This window comes from Oncorhynchus keta, chromosome 28 (assembly GCF_023373465.1).
Source record: "Oncorhynchus keta strain PuntledgeMale-10-30-2019 chromosome 28, Oket_V2, whole genome shotgun sequence".
In the NCBI taxonomy this organism is placed as follows: domain Eukaryota; kingdom Metazoa; phylum Chordata; class Actinopteri; order Salmoniformes; family Salmonidae; genus Oncorhynchus; species Oncorhynchus keta.
The window spans coordinates 1,142,498-1,157,280 of record NC_068448.1 but is presented as its reverse complement, the minus strand read 5'-3'; the positions used below and the strand labels follow the sequence as shown (position 1 = coordinate 1,157,280).

The following is a 14,783-nucleotide window of genomic DNA, read 5'->3' as shown; positions in this document are numbered from 1 at the left end:
GAACTCCCTTTCGGTAGCCTGATTTGAACTCCGTTTAGGTAGCCTGATTAGAACTCCCTTTAGGTAGCCTGATTTGAACTCCCTTTAGGTAGCCTGATTTGAACTCCCTTTAGGTAGCCTGATTTGAACTCCCTTTAGGTAGCCTGATTTGAACTTCCTTTAGGTAGCCTGATTTGAACTCCCCTTTAGGTAGCCTGATTAGAACTCCCCTTTAGGTAGCCTGATTAGAACTCCCCTTTAGGTAGCCTGATTAGAACTCCCCTTTAGGTATCCTGATTAGAACTCCCTTTAGGTGGCCTGATTTGAACTCCCCTTTAGGTAGCCTGATTTGAACTCCCCTTTAGGTAGCCTGATTAGAACTCCCTTTAGGTAGCCTGATTTGAATTTCCTTTAGGTAGCCTGATTTGAATTTCCTTTAGGTAGCCTGATTTGAACTTCCTTTAGGTAGCCTGATTTGAACTCCCCTTTAGGTATCCTGATTTGAACTCCACTTTAGGTAGCCTGATTTGAACTCCCCTTTAGGTAGCCTGATTAGAACTCCCCTTTAGGTAACCTGATTAGAACTCCCCTTTAGGTAGCCTGATTAGAACTCCCCTTTAGGTATCCTGATTAGAACTCCCTTTAGGTAGCCTGATTTGAACTCCCTTTAGGTAGCCTGATTTGAACTCCCCTTTAGGTAGCCTGATTAGAACTCCCCTTTAGGTAGCCTGATTAGAACTCCCCTTTAGGTAGCCTGATTAGAATTCCCCTTTAGGTATCCTGATTAGAACTCCCTTTCGGTAGCCTGATTTGAACTCCGTTTAGGTAGCCTGATTAGAACTCCCTTTAGGTAGCCTGATTTGAACTCCCTTTAGGTAGCCTGATTTGAACTCCCTTTAGGTAGCCTGATTTGAACTCCCTTTAGGTAGCCTGATTTGAACTTCCTTTAGGTAGCCTGATTTGAACTCCCCTTTAGGTAGCCTGATTAGAACTCCCCTTTAGGGAGCCTGATTAGAACTCCCCTTTAGGTAGCCTGATTAGAACTCCCCTTTAGGTATCCTGATTAGAACTCCTTTAGGTGGCCTGATTTGAACTCCCCTTTAGGTAGCCTGATTTGAACTCCCCTTTAGGTAGCCTGATTAGAACTCCCTTTAGGTAGCCTGATTTGAATTTCCTTTAGGTAGCCTGATTTGAATTTCCTTTAGGTAGCCTGATTTGAACTCCCCTTCAGGTATCCTGATTTGAACTCCACTTTAGGTAGCCTGATTTGAACTCCCCTTTAGAACTCCCCTTTAGGTAGCCTGATTAGAACTCCCCTTTAGGTAGCCTGATTAGAACTCCCCTTTAGGTATCCTGATTAGAACTCCCTTTAGGTAGCCTGATTTGAACTCCCTTTAGGTAGCCTGATTTGAACTCCCTTTAGGTAGCCTGATTAGAACTCCCTTTAGGTAGCCTGATTAGAACTCCCTTTAGGTAGCCAGCCTGATTTGAACTCCCTTTAGGTGGCCTGATTTGAACTTCCTTTAGGTAGCCTGATTTGAATTTCATTTAGGTAGCCTGATTTGAACTTCCTTTAGGTAGCCTGATTTGAACTCCCCTTCAGGTATCCTGATTTGAACTTCCTTTAGGTTGCCTGATTTGAACTCCCCTTTAGGTAGCCTGATTAGAACTCCCCTTTAGGTAGCCTGATTAGAACTCCCCTTTAGGTAGCCTGATTAGAACTCCCCTTTAGGTATCCTGATTAGAACTCCCTTTCGGTAGCCTGATTTGAACTCCGTTTAGGTAGCCTGATTAGAACTCCCTTTAGGTAGCCTGATTTGAACTCCCTTTAGGTAGCCTGATTTGAACTCCCTTTAGGTAGCCTGATTTGAACTCCCTTTAGGTAGCCTGATTTGAACTCCCTTTAGGTAGCCTGATTTGAACTCCCTTTAGGTAGCCTGATTTGAACTCCCTTTAGGTAGCCTGATTAGAACTCCCTTTAGGTAGCCTGATTAGAACTCCCTTTAGGTAGCCAGCCTGATTTGAACTCCCTTTAGGTAGCCTGATTTGAACTTTCTTTAGGTAGCCTGATTTGAATTTCATTTAGGTATCCTGATTTGAACTTCCTTTAGGTAGCCTGATTTGAACTCCCCTTTAGGTATCCTGATTTGAACTTCCTTTAGGTAGCCTGATTTGAACTCCCCTTTAGGTAGCCTGATTAGAACTCCCCTTTAGGTAGCCTGATTAGAACTCCCCTTTAGGTAGCCTGATTAGAACTCCCCTTTAGGTATCCTGATTAGAACTCCCTTTCGGTAGCCTGATTTGAACTCCGTTTAGGTAGCCTGATTAGAACTCCCTTTAGGTAGCCTGATTTGAACTCCCTTTAGGTAGCCTGATTTGAACTCCCTTTAGGTAGCCTGATTTGAACTCCCTTTAGGTAGCCTGATTTGAACTCCCCTTTAGGTAGCCTGATTTGAACTCCCTTTAGGTAGCCTGATTTGAACTCCCTTTAGGTAGCCTGATTTGAACTCCCTTTAGGTAGCCTGATTAGAACTCCCTTTAGGTAGCCTGATTAGAACTCCCTTTAGGTAGCCAGCCTGATTTGAACTCCCTTTAGGTAGCCTGATTTGAACTTCCTTTAGGTAGCCTGATTTGAATTTCATTTAGGTAGCCTGATTTGAACTTCCTTTAGGTAGCCTGATTTGAACTCCCCTTCAGGTATCCTGATTTGAACTTCCTTTAGGTTGCCTGATTTGAACTCCCCTTTAGGTAGCCTGATTAGAACTCCCCTTTAGGTATCCTGATTAGAACTCCCTTTCGGTAGCCTGATTTGAACTCTGTTTAGGTAGCCTGATTAGAACTCCCTTTAGGTAGCCTGATTTGAACTCCCTTTAGGTAGCCTGATTTGAACTCCATTTAGGTAGCCTGATTTGAACTCCCTTTAGGTAGCCTGATTTGAACTTCCTTTAGGTAGCCTGATTTGAACTCCCCTTTAGGTAGCCTGATTAGAACTCCCCTTTAGGTAGCCTGATTAGAACTCCCCTTTAGGTAGCCTGATTAGAACTCCCCTTTAGGTATCCTGATTAGAACTCCCTTTAGGTGGCCTGATTTGAACTCCCCTTTAGGTAGCCTGATTTGAACTCCCTTTAGGTAGCCTGATTAGAACTCCCTTTAGGTAGCCTGATTTGAACTTCCTTTAGGTAGCCTGATTTGAACTCCCCTTTAGGTATCCTGATTTGAACTCCACTTTAGGTAGCCTGATTTGAACTTCCCTTTAGGTAGCCTGATTAGAACTCCCTTTAGGTAGCCTGATTAGAACTCCCCTTTAGGTAGCCTGATTAGAACTCCCTTTAGGTATCCTGATTAGAACTCCCTTTAGGTAGCCTGATTTGAACTCCCATTAGGTAGCCTGATTTGAACTCCTTTAGGTAGCCTGATTAGAACTCCTGTAGGTAGCCTGATTAGAACTCCCTTTAGGTAGCCAGCCTGATTTGAACTCCCTTTAGGTATTCTGATTTGAACTTCCTTTAGGTAGCCTGATTTGAATTTCATTTAGGTATCCTGATTTGAACTTCCTTTAGGTAGCCTGATTTGAACTCCCCTTTAGGTATCCTGATTTGAACTTCCTTTAGGTAGCCTGATTTGAACTCCCTTTAGGTAGCCTGATTAGAACTCCCCTTTAGGTAGCCTGATTAGAACTCCCCTTTAGGTAGCCTGATTAGAACTCCCTTTAGGTATCCTGATTAGAACTCCTTTAGGTAGCCTGATTTGAACTCCCATTAGGTAGCCTGATTTGAACTCCCTTTAGGTAGCCTGATTAGAACTCACTTTAGGTAGCCTGATTAGAACTCCCTTTAGGTAGCCAGCCTGATTTGAACTCCCTTTAGGTATTCTGATTTGAACTTCCTTTAGGTAGCCTGATTTGAATTTCATTTAGGTATCCTGATTTGAACTTCCTTTAGGTAGCCTGATTTGAACTCCCCTTTAGGTAGCCTGATTTGAACTCCCTTTAGGTAGCCTGATTAGAACTCCCTTTAGGTAGCCTGATTAGAACTCCCTTTAGGTAGCCAGCCTGATTTGAACTCCCTTTAGGTAGCCTGATTTGAACTTCCTTTAGGTAGCCTGATTTGAATTTCATTTAGGTATCCTGATTTGAACTTCCTTTAGGTAGCCTGATTTGAACTCCCCTTTAGGTATCCTGATTTGAACTTCCTTTAGGTAGCCTGATTTGAACTCCCCTTTAGGTAGCCTGATTAGAACTCCCCTTTAGGTAGCCTGATTAGAACTCCCCTTTAGGTAGCCTGATTAGAACTCCCCTTTAGGTATCCTGATTAGAACTCCCTTTAGGTAGCCTGATTTGAACTCCCATTAGGTAGCCTGATTTGAACTCCTTTAGGTAGCCTGATTAGAACTCCTTTAGGTAGCCTGATTAGAACTCCCTTTAGGTAGCCAGCCTGATTTGAACTCCCTTTAGGTATTCTGATTTGAACTTCCTTTAGGTAGCCTGATTTGAATTTCATTTAGGTATCCTGATTTGAACTTCCTTTAGGTAGCCTGATTTGAACTCCCCTTTAGGTAGCCTGATTTGAACTCCTTTAGGTAGCCTGATTAGAACTCCCTTTAGGTAGCCTGATTAGAACTCCCTTTAGGTAGCCAGCCTGATTTGAACTCCCTTTAGGTAGCCTGATTTGAACTTCCTTTAGGTAGCCTGATTTGAATTTCATTTAGGTATCCTGATTTGAACTTCCTTTAGGTAGCCTGATTTGAACTCCCCTTTAGGTATCCTGATTTGAACTTCCTTTAGGTAGCCTGATTTGAACTCCCCTTTAGGTAGCCTGATTAGAACTCCCCTTTAGGTAGCCTGATTAGAACTCCCCTTTAGGTAGCCTGATTAGAACTCCCCTTTAGGTATCCTGATTAGAACTCCCTTTCGGTAGCCTGATTTGAACTCCGTTTAGGTAGCCTGATTAGAACTCCCTTTAGGTAGCCTGATTTGAACTCCCTTTAGGTAGCCTGATTTGAACTCCCTTTAGGTAGCCTGATTTGAACTCCCTTTAGGTAGCCTGATTTGAACTCCCCTTTAGGTAGCCTGATTTGAACTCCCTTTAGGTAGCCTGATTTGAACTCCCTTTAGGTAGCCTGATTTGAACTCCCTTTAGGTAGCCTGATTAGAACTCCCTTTAGGTAGCCTGATTAGAACTCCCTTTAGGTAGCCAGCCTGATTTGAACTCCCTTTAGGTAGCCTGATTTGAACTTCCTTTAGGTAGCCTGATTTGAATTTCATTTAGGTAGCCTGATTTGAACTTCCTTTAGGTAGCCTGATTTGAACTCCCCTTCAGGTATCCTGATTTGAACTTCCTTTAGGTTGCCTGATTTGAACTCCCCTTTAGGTAGCCTGATTAGAACTCCCCTTTAGGTATCCTGATTAGAACTCCCTTTCGGTAGCCTGATTTGAACTCCGTTTAGGTAGCCTGATTAGAACTCCCTTTAGGTAGCCTGATTTGAACTCCCTTTAGGTAGCCTGATTTGAACTCCATTTAGGTAGCCTGATTTGAACTCCCTTTAGGTAGCCTGATTTGAACTTCCTTTAGGTAGCCTGATTTGAACTCCCCTTTAGGTAGCCTGATTAGAACTCCCCTTTAGGTAGCCTGATTAGAACTCCCCTTTAGGTAGCCTGATTAGAACTCCCCTTTAGGTATCCTGATTAGAACTCCCTTTAGGTGGCCTGATTTGAACTCCCCTTTAGGTAGCCTGATTTGAACTCCCCTTTAGGTAGCCTGATTAGAACTCCCTTTAGGTAGCCTGATTTGAACTTCCTTTAGGTAGCCTGATTTGAACTCCCCTTTAGGTATCCTGATTTGAACTCCACTTTAGGTAGCCTGATTTGAACTCCCCTTTAGGTAGCCTGATTAGAACTCCCCTTTAGGTAGCCTGATTAGAACTCCCCTTTAGGTAGCCTGATTAGAACTCCCCTTTAGGTATCCTGATTAGAACTCCCTTTAGGTAGCCTGATTTGAACTCCCATTAGGTAGCCTGATTTGAACTCCCTTTAGGTAGCCTGATTAGAACTCCCTTTAGGTAGCCTGATTAGAACTCCCTTTAGGTAGCCAGCCTGATTTGAACTCCCTTTAGGTATTCTGATTTGAACTTCCTTTAGGTAGCCTGATTTGAATTTCATTTAGGTATCCTGATTTGAACTTCCTTTAGGTAGCCTGATTTGAACTCCCCTTTAGGTATCCTGATTTGAACTTCCTTTAGGTAGCCTGATTTGAACTCCCTTTAGGTAGCCTGATTAGAACTCCCCTTTAGGTAGCCTGATTAGAACTCCCCTTTAGGTAGCCTGATTAGAACTCCCCTTTAGGTATCCTGATTAGAACTCCCTTTAGGTAGCCTGATTTGAACTCCCATTAGGTAGCCTGATTTGAACTCCCTTTAGGTAGCCTGATTAGAACTCCCTTTAGGTAGCCTGATTAGAACTCCCTTTAGGTAGCCAGCCTGATTTGAACTCCCTTTAGGTATTCTGATTTGAACTTCCTTTAGGTAGCCTGATTTGAATTTCATTTAGGTATCCTGATTTGAACTTCCTTTAGGTAGCCTGATTTGAACTCCCCTTTAGGTATCCTGATTTGAACTTCCTTTAGGTAGCCTGATTTGAACTCCCCTTTAGGTAGCCTGATTAGAACTCCCCTTTAGGTAGCCTGATTAGAACTCCCCTTTAGGTAGCCTGATTAGAACTCCCCTTTAGGTAGCCTGATTAGAACTCCCTTTAGGTAGCCTGATTTGAACTCCCATTAGGTAGCCTGATTTGAACTCCCTTTAGGTAGCCTGATTAGAACTCCCTTTAGGTAGCCTGATTAGAACTCCCTTTAGGTAGCCAGCCTGATTTGAACTCCCTTTAGGTAGCCTGATTTGAATTTCATTTAGGTATCCTGATTTGAACTTCCTTTAGGTAGCCTGATTTGAACTCCCCTTTAGGTATCCTGATTTGAACTTCCTTTAGGTAGCCTGATTTGAACTCCCCTTTAGGTAGCCTGATTAGAACTCCCCTTTAGGTAGCCTGATTAGAACTCCCCTTTAGGTAGCCTGATTAGAACTCCCCTTTAGGTATCCTGATTAGAACTCCCTTTCGGTAGCCTGATTTGAACTCCGTTTAGGTAGCCTGATTAGAACTCCCTTTAGGTAGCCTGATTTGAACTCCGTTTAGGTAGCCTGATTTGAACTCCCTTTAGGTAGCCTGATTTGAACTCCCCTTTAGGTAGCCTGATTTGAACTCCCCTTTAGGTAGCCTGATTAGAACTCCCCTTTAGGTAGCCTGATTAGAACTCCCCTTTAGGTAGCCTGATTAGAACTCCCCTTTAGGTATCCTGATTAGAACTCCCTTTAGGTAGCCTGATTTGAACTCCCCTTTAGGTAGCCTGATTTGAACTCCCTTTAGGTAGCCTGATTTGAACTCCCTTTAGGTAGCCAGCCTGATTTGAACTCCCCTTTAGGTAGCCTGATTTTAGATTTGTCCATGTAATAAATTACTAGGGAAATCCTTCTTCTTGCAAAGAATATAAGCGGTTTAAACAAATTATTATTTTAATCGGACTATTCACAATAATCATATTATTGTGTGCATGTAACCATAGTCCCTGTGTTTACTAAATGAAGGAGATTTAGCTTTGGGGAAGATGAGGGGAGGGGTGCTTTAATGTTAGGAGGGACTCCTCAAGGTTTCTTGGTTTAACACACCCTGTGACCTACCTTGAGGTTCCTGTGCACGATGTTGAGTGAGTGTAGATAGGACACGGCCTCTAGAACCTGTTTGATCACGTTGGAGGCATCTCTCTCTGTGTAATTCCCCTGGTCCAGAATCCAGTCAAACACATCACCGCCTGTAGCCCTGCAACACACACACACACACACACACACACACACACACACACACACACACACACACACACACACACACACACACACACACACACACACACACACACACACACACACACACACACACACACACACACACACACACACACACACACACACACCTTGTTATTAGTCCATTACATTTTCTTTAACGTAATCATTATTTAAGTAGACAAGTCAGTTAAGAACAAATTCTTAATTACAATGACGGCCTACTCCGGCCAAACCCGGACGACGGCCTACTCCGGCCAAACCCGGACGACGGCCTACTCCGGCCAAACCCGGACGACGCTGGGCCGTATCCTATCTAAATCTCCCTGTGGGACTCCCAATCACGGCCGGTTGTGATACAGCCTGGATTCAAACCAGGGTGTCTGTAGTAACGCCTCAAGCACTGAGATGCAGTGCCTTAGACCTCTGTGCCACTCGGGAGCTCAGTCCACAAGTAGACTGCAAGTAGAGTTAGTGATGAGTGTATCTCATTAGCCCTGATCTCTCTCCCATTACCCCTGGTCTCTCTCCCATTACCCCTGGTCTCTCTCTCTCCCATTACCCCTGGTCTCTCTCCCATTACCCCTGGTCTCTCTCCCATTACCCCTGGTCTCTCTCCCATTACCCCTGGTCTCTCTCTCATTACCCCGGGTCTCTCTCCCATTACCCCTGGTCTCTCTCTCATTACCCCTGGTCTCTCTCTCATTACCCCTGGTCTCTCTCCCATTACCCCTGGTCTCTCTCCCATTACCCCTGGTCTCTCTCTCTCCCATTACCCCTGGTCTCTCTCCCATTACCCCTGGTCTCTCTCCCATTACCCCTGGTCTCTCTCTCATTACCCCGGGTCTCTCTCTCATTACCCCTGGTCTCTCTCCCATTACCCCTGGTCTCTCTCTCTCCCATTACCCCTGGTCTCTCTCCCATTACCCCTGGTCTCTCTCCCATTACCCCTGGTCTCTCTCCCATTACCCCTGGTCTCTCTCCCATTACCCCTGGTCTCTCTCCCATTACCCCTGGTCTCTCTCTCTCCCATTACCCCTGGTCTCTCTCCCATTACCCCTGGTCTCTCTCCCATTACCCCTGGTCTCTCTCTCATTACCCCGGGTCTCTCTCCCATTACCCCTGGTCTCTCTCTCTCCCATTACCCCTGGTCTCTCTCCCATTACCCCTGGTCTCTCTCCCATTACCCCTGGTCTCTCTCTCATTACCCCGGGTCTCTCTCCCATTACCCCTGGTCTCTCTATCTCCCATTACCCCTGGTCTCTCTCCCATTACCCCTGGTCTCTCTCCCATTACCCCTGGTCTCTCTCTCATTACCCCGGGTCTCTCTCCCATTACCCCTGGTCTCTCTCTCTCCCATTACCCCTGGTCTCTCTCCCATTACCCCTGGTCTCTCTCCCATTACCCCTGGTCCCTCTCTCATTACCCCGGGTCTCTCTCTCATTACCCCTGGTCTCTCTCCCATTACCCCTGTTCTCTCTCCCATTACCCCTGTTCTCTCTCCCATTACCCCTGGTCTCTCTCCCATTACCCCTGGTCTCTCTCTCATTACCCCTGGTCTCTCTCTCATTACCCCTGGTCAAACGGCTCCCCGGTCTCTCTCTCATTACCCCTGGTCTCTCTCTTATTACCCATGGTCTCTCTCTCATTACCCCTGGTCTCTCTCTCATTACCCCTGGTCCCTCTCTCATTACCCCTGGTCTCTCTCTCATTACCCCTGGTCTCTCTCTCATTACCCCTGGTCTCTCTCTCATTACCCCTGGTCTCTCTCTTATTACCCCTGGTCTCTCTCTCATTACCCCTGGTCCCTCTCCCATTACCCCTGGTCTCTCTCTCATTACCCCTGGTCTCTCTCCCATTACCCCTGGTCTCTCTCTCATTACCCCTGGTCTGTCTCTCATTACCCCTGGTCTTTCTCTCATTACCCCTGGTCTCTCTCTCATTACCCCTGGTCCAACAGATCCCTGGTCTCTCTTTCATCATTAGTGTGCTTGTATCTGTGTCACTCTACTTTAATATTAACTCCCGTCTCATATCTGTTGCAATCTGTTATAAACTAATCGCAGTTATCCAATAAGAGCCCTCCGAGCCCAGAGCTAACCCAATGAGCTGTAAAACGTGTGTGTGTGAGTGTGTTGACAGTCAATCGCGAGCTCATGCTGATTTTTGACAACGATTGTTATTCTTTAATTCTCACAGGGAGTCTCTGCCTACACCCTCTAGGAGAAACACTCATCCATTAGTACTGCTTTAGGAAAACAGTGGTGGTTGTGCAGTCACCACTACAGCAGTTTTATGAAATAAATAAATATCTAATCTAGCTAAAATAGTGTATTTCCTCTGTTGCAGACAGGAGCAGAGCACCGTGGTAAAACACACTCTGGAGCTGTAGCCTTGGAGGTCATGAATACAGTAGACACCCTGTAACCTTGGAGGTCATGAAAACAGTAGACACCCTGTAGTCTTGGAGGTCATGAATACAGTAGACACCCTGTAGTCTTGGAGGTCATGAATACAGTAGACACCCTGTAGTCTTGGAGGTCATGAATACAGTAGACACCCTGTAGTCTTGGAGGTCATGAATACAGTAGACACCCTGTAGTCTTGGAGGTCATGAATACAGTAGACACCCTGTAGTCTTGGAGGTCATGAATACAGTAGACACCCTGTAGTCTTGAAGGTCATGAATACAGTAGACACCCTGTAACCTTGGAGGTCATGAATATCAGTAGACACCCTGTAGTCTTGGAGGTCATGAATACAGTAGACACCCTGTAGTCTTGGAGGTCATGAATACAGTAGACACCCTGTAACCTTGGAGGTCATGAATACAGTAGACACCCTGTAGCCTTGGAGGTCATGAATACAGTAGACACCCTGTAGTCTTGGAGGTCATGAATACAGTAGACACCCTGTAGTCCTGGAGGTCATGAATACAGTAGACACCCTGTAGTCCTGGAGGTCATGAAAACAGTAGACACCCTGTACTCACAGCTCCTGGATGATGAAGAACTCCTTCCGCGTCTCAAAAGTGTCGATCAGTTGGAGGATGTTTGGATGGTTGACCCTGGAACAGCCAGAGGAGGAGGCATTCAGACACACAAACTGGTTTCTATTGACTACGTCTGGCTGAGGACTGAGGACCTCAGTGTCTGCTGGCTGGGTTGAATTATTCCTTTAAATTAATGTCTGCTTTAGATCCGGAGATCAGGTTTGCATCTCAAATGGCTCCCTGCTTTAGGAGAACATCTCAAATGCCTCCCTGTACCAGTGTTGAAAGTAGTAGACTCTACAGGGCACAGGGGTTCATTTGGGATGCCAGGTGTGTGGACTCCCTGGCTTTATCAATGTAGAAAACCGGAAACAAAAACCGCCAGCTGTACTTTGATAAGCCTGCTTTCAAATGTTCCGTCAGGGTTTCTACTCCCACTCAGATGCACAAAGAAAGACTCATTTAAACAGGATCACGTACATTTTGAGGATCAGGATTTCATTCTTGGCAGCCTTGCGTACTTTCCTCCCGTCCTTCTTCAGAAACTTCTTACAGACAAACACCTTGTTGGTTTGTCGGTCTTTAGCCATACACAGCTCACAGAACTCCTTCCTAGAGAGAGAAAGAGGAGTGAGAGAGGGGGAGAGAGAGAGAGAGAGAGAGAGGGGAGAGAGAGAGAGAGAGAGAGAGAGGGGACAGAGAGAGAGAGGGGACAGATGGAGAGAGGGGACAGATAGAGAGAGAGAGAGAGGAGAGAGAGGGGGAGAGACAGAGAGGAGTGAGAGAGGGGAGAGAGACAAAGAGAGAGAGGGGAGAGAGAGGGGGGAGAGGGGAGAGACAGAGAGGAGTGAGAGAGGGGAGAGAGACAAAGAGAGAGAGAGAGAGAGAGCGAGAGAGAGAGAGAGACAGAGAGAGGGGAGAGAGACGGAGTGGAGATAGAGAGAGAGGAGAGAGAGAGGAGAGAGAGACGGAGAGAGAGAGAGAGAGAGAGAGTGGAGAGAGAGAGAGAGAGAGAGAGAGACAGAGAGAGACGGAGTGGAGAGAAAGAGAGAGAGAGACAGAGAGAGAGACAGAGAGAGAGAGGGGAGAGAGAGAGAGAGGGGGGAGAGAGAGGGGAGAGACAGAGAGGAGTGAGAGAGGGGGGAGAGAGACAAAGTGAGAGAGAGGAGAGAGAGGGGAGAGAGACGGAGTGGAGAATGAGTGGAGAGAGAGAGAGACAGAGAGAGAGGGGAGAAAGAGAGAGAGGGGAGAGAGAGAGTGAAGAGAGAGGAGAGAGAGAGGAGAGAGAGCGAGTGAGGACAGATGCATTCTACTAACCCTAAACATATGAAATTGTTTCACCATGGATCATTTATCAATTTGATTTCGAATTTTAGGTAACAACAAAACATACAATTAAAAAAAATATATATATATTGAATTTGTCATTTTACTGCTATAGGCCATAGAAACACATGATTAACACATTCATAAATGGCAAAACAGACAGTAAAACAATGAATCATAAGGAAAAAAGGTATTGCCAACAGGTCAAAACATTAGTATTGTGTTGTATAAAAATGAACTTATTTTCTTTCCATTATTCGAGCTCTGACAAAACATTGCATCGTCATTGTTATATTGACCAGTTGTCATTTTCTGCAAATAAATGCTCTAAATGACAATATTTTAATTTGAGAGAAATGTTGTCAGCAGTTAATAGAATAAAACAAAAATAGAATAGAACAACATTTTTAATTTTACCCAAACACAGACCTCGAAATAGAAAAACCAGAGAAACTGAGGACCTTACAGCCTCATTCTAAAATGGATTAAAAACATTTTCCCCTCAATCTGCACGCAATAACCCATAATGACAAAGCAATTTTTGCAAATGTGTAAAAAAATTATGAAATATCACATACTTTGTTGTGAAGCACCTTTGGCAGGGATTACAGCCTCCAGTCTTCTTGGGTATGATGCTACAAGCTTGGGACACCTGTATTTGGGAAGTTTCTCCTGTTCTTCTCTGCAGATCCTCTCAAGCTCTGTCAGGTTGGAAGGGGAGCATCGCTGCACAGCTATTTTGAGGTCTCTTCAGAGATGTTCGATCGGGTTCAAGTCGGGCTCTGGCCGGACCACTCAAGGACATTCAGAGACTTGTCCAGAAGCAACTCCTGCATTGTCTTGGCTGTGTGCTTAGGGTCATTGTCTTGTTGGAAGGTGAACCTTCTCCCCAGTCTGAGGTCCTGAGGGCTCTGGAGCAGGTTTTCATCAAGGATCTCTCTGTACTTTGCTTCGTTCATCTTTCCCTCGATCCTGACTAGTCTCCAAGTCCCTGCTGTTAAAAACCTTCCCCACAGCATGATGATGCCACCACCATGCTTCAACGTAGGGATGGTGCCAGGTTTCCTCCAGACATGACGCTTGGCATTCAGGCTAAAGAGTTCAATCTTGGTTTCATCAGACCAGATAATCTTGTTTCTCTGAGAGTCCTTTAGGTGCCTTTGGGCTGTTATGTGCCTTTTACTGAGGAGTGGCTTCCATCTGTCCACCCTACCTTAAAGGCCTGATTGGTGGAGTGCTGCATAGCTGTTTGTCCTTCTGGAAGGTTCTCCCATCTCCACATAGGAACTATAGATCTCTGTCAGAGTGACCATTGGGCTCTTGGTCACCTTCCTTACCAAGGCCCTTCTCCCCTGATTTCTCAGTTTGGCCGGGCGGCCAGCTTCAGGAAGAGTCTGGGTGGTTCCAAACTTCTTCCATTTAAGAGTGATGGAGGCCACTGTGTTTTTGGGGACCTTCAATGCTGCAGAACGTTTTGGTACCCTTCCCCAGATCTGTTGCTCAACACAATCCTGTCTCGGAGCTCTACGGATAATTCCTTTGACCTCATGGCTTGGTTTTTGCTCTGACATGCACTGTCAACTGTGAGACCTTATATAGACAGGTGCCTTTCCAAATCACGTCCAATCAATTTAATTTACCACAGATGGACTCCAATCAAGTTGTTGAATCATCTCAAGGATGATCAATGGAAATAGGATTTACCTGAGCTCAATTTTCGAGTCTCATAGCAAAGTGTCTGCATACTTATGTAAATAAGGTATTTATGTTTTGTATTTGTAATACATTTGCAAACATGTCAAAAAATCTGTTTTCTCTTTGTCATTATGGGGTATTGTGTGTAGATTGATGAGGAAAATATATATTTTTAATCCATTTTAGAATAAGGCTGTAACGTAACAAAATGTGTAAAAAGGGAAGGGGTCTGAATGCTTTCCGAAAGCTCTGTAGTACATATATATATATATATTTTTTTTTACTCATTTACCACATTTTTGGGAGGAAGTTGGGAAAAGTTTGTGCATATATTATGACAACATTTTGTAACGTTTTTGTTTGTTTTGGAACACAAAAATGTTCACAAGGCAAACCGAAGTCTACGCCCCTTTGTCTGTGATTGGTCAACAGTAGGGATTCTTTAAGGAAGTGTTCGCTGTCATTTAACGAGAGACTAATCGCCAAACGTATTAGTAAGATGTAAAATTGCGCGACTACGATCTCCTCAACAAAAAACGTCAAAACTAAGGAGAGTTTTAATCTTAAATGAATTCTGACTAATTTGAGGAAGTGTACAGTCGTGGCCAAAAGTTTTGAGAATGACACGAATATTAATTTCCATAAAGTTTGCTGCTTCAGTGACTTTAGATATTTTTGTCAGATGTTACTATGGAATACTGAAGTATAATTACAAGCATTTCATAAGTGTCAAAGGCTTTTATTGACAATTACATGAAGTTGATGCAAATAGTCAATATTTGCAGTGTTGACACTTCCTTTTCAAGACCTCTGCAATCCGCCCTGGCATGCTGTCAATTAACTTCTGGGCCACATCCTGACTGATGGCAGCCCATTCAATCTGCCCTGGCATGATGTCAATTAACTT

The 14,783-nt window shown here is 44.7% G+C and overlaps 1 protein-coding gene across 1 annotated transcript in view; it reads right to left on the bottom strand.

Moving 5' to 3' along the window:
• Window positions 1–14,783, bottom strand: part of camkvl (CaM kinase-like vesicle-associated, like) — a 94,839-nt gene that overhangs the window by 72,595 nt on the left and 7,461 nt on the right. Inside the window, exons 2-4 of the mRNA XM_052484156.1 lie at window positions 11,336–11,467; window positions 10,856–10,930; window positions 7,705–7,843 (exon numbers count right to left, since the gene is read on the bottom strand). Coding sequence (XP_052340116.1) covers window positions 7,705–7,843; window positions 10,856–10,930; window positions 11,336–11,467 — 346 coding nt within the window. The remainder of the gene's footprint in view (window positions 1–7,704; window positions 7,844–10,855; window positions 10,931–11,335; window positions 11,468–14,783) is intronic.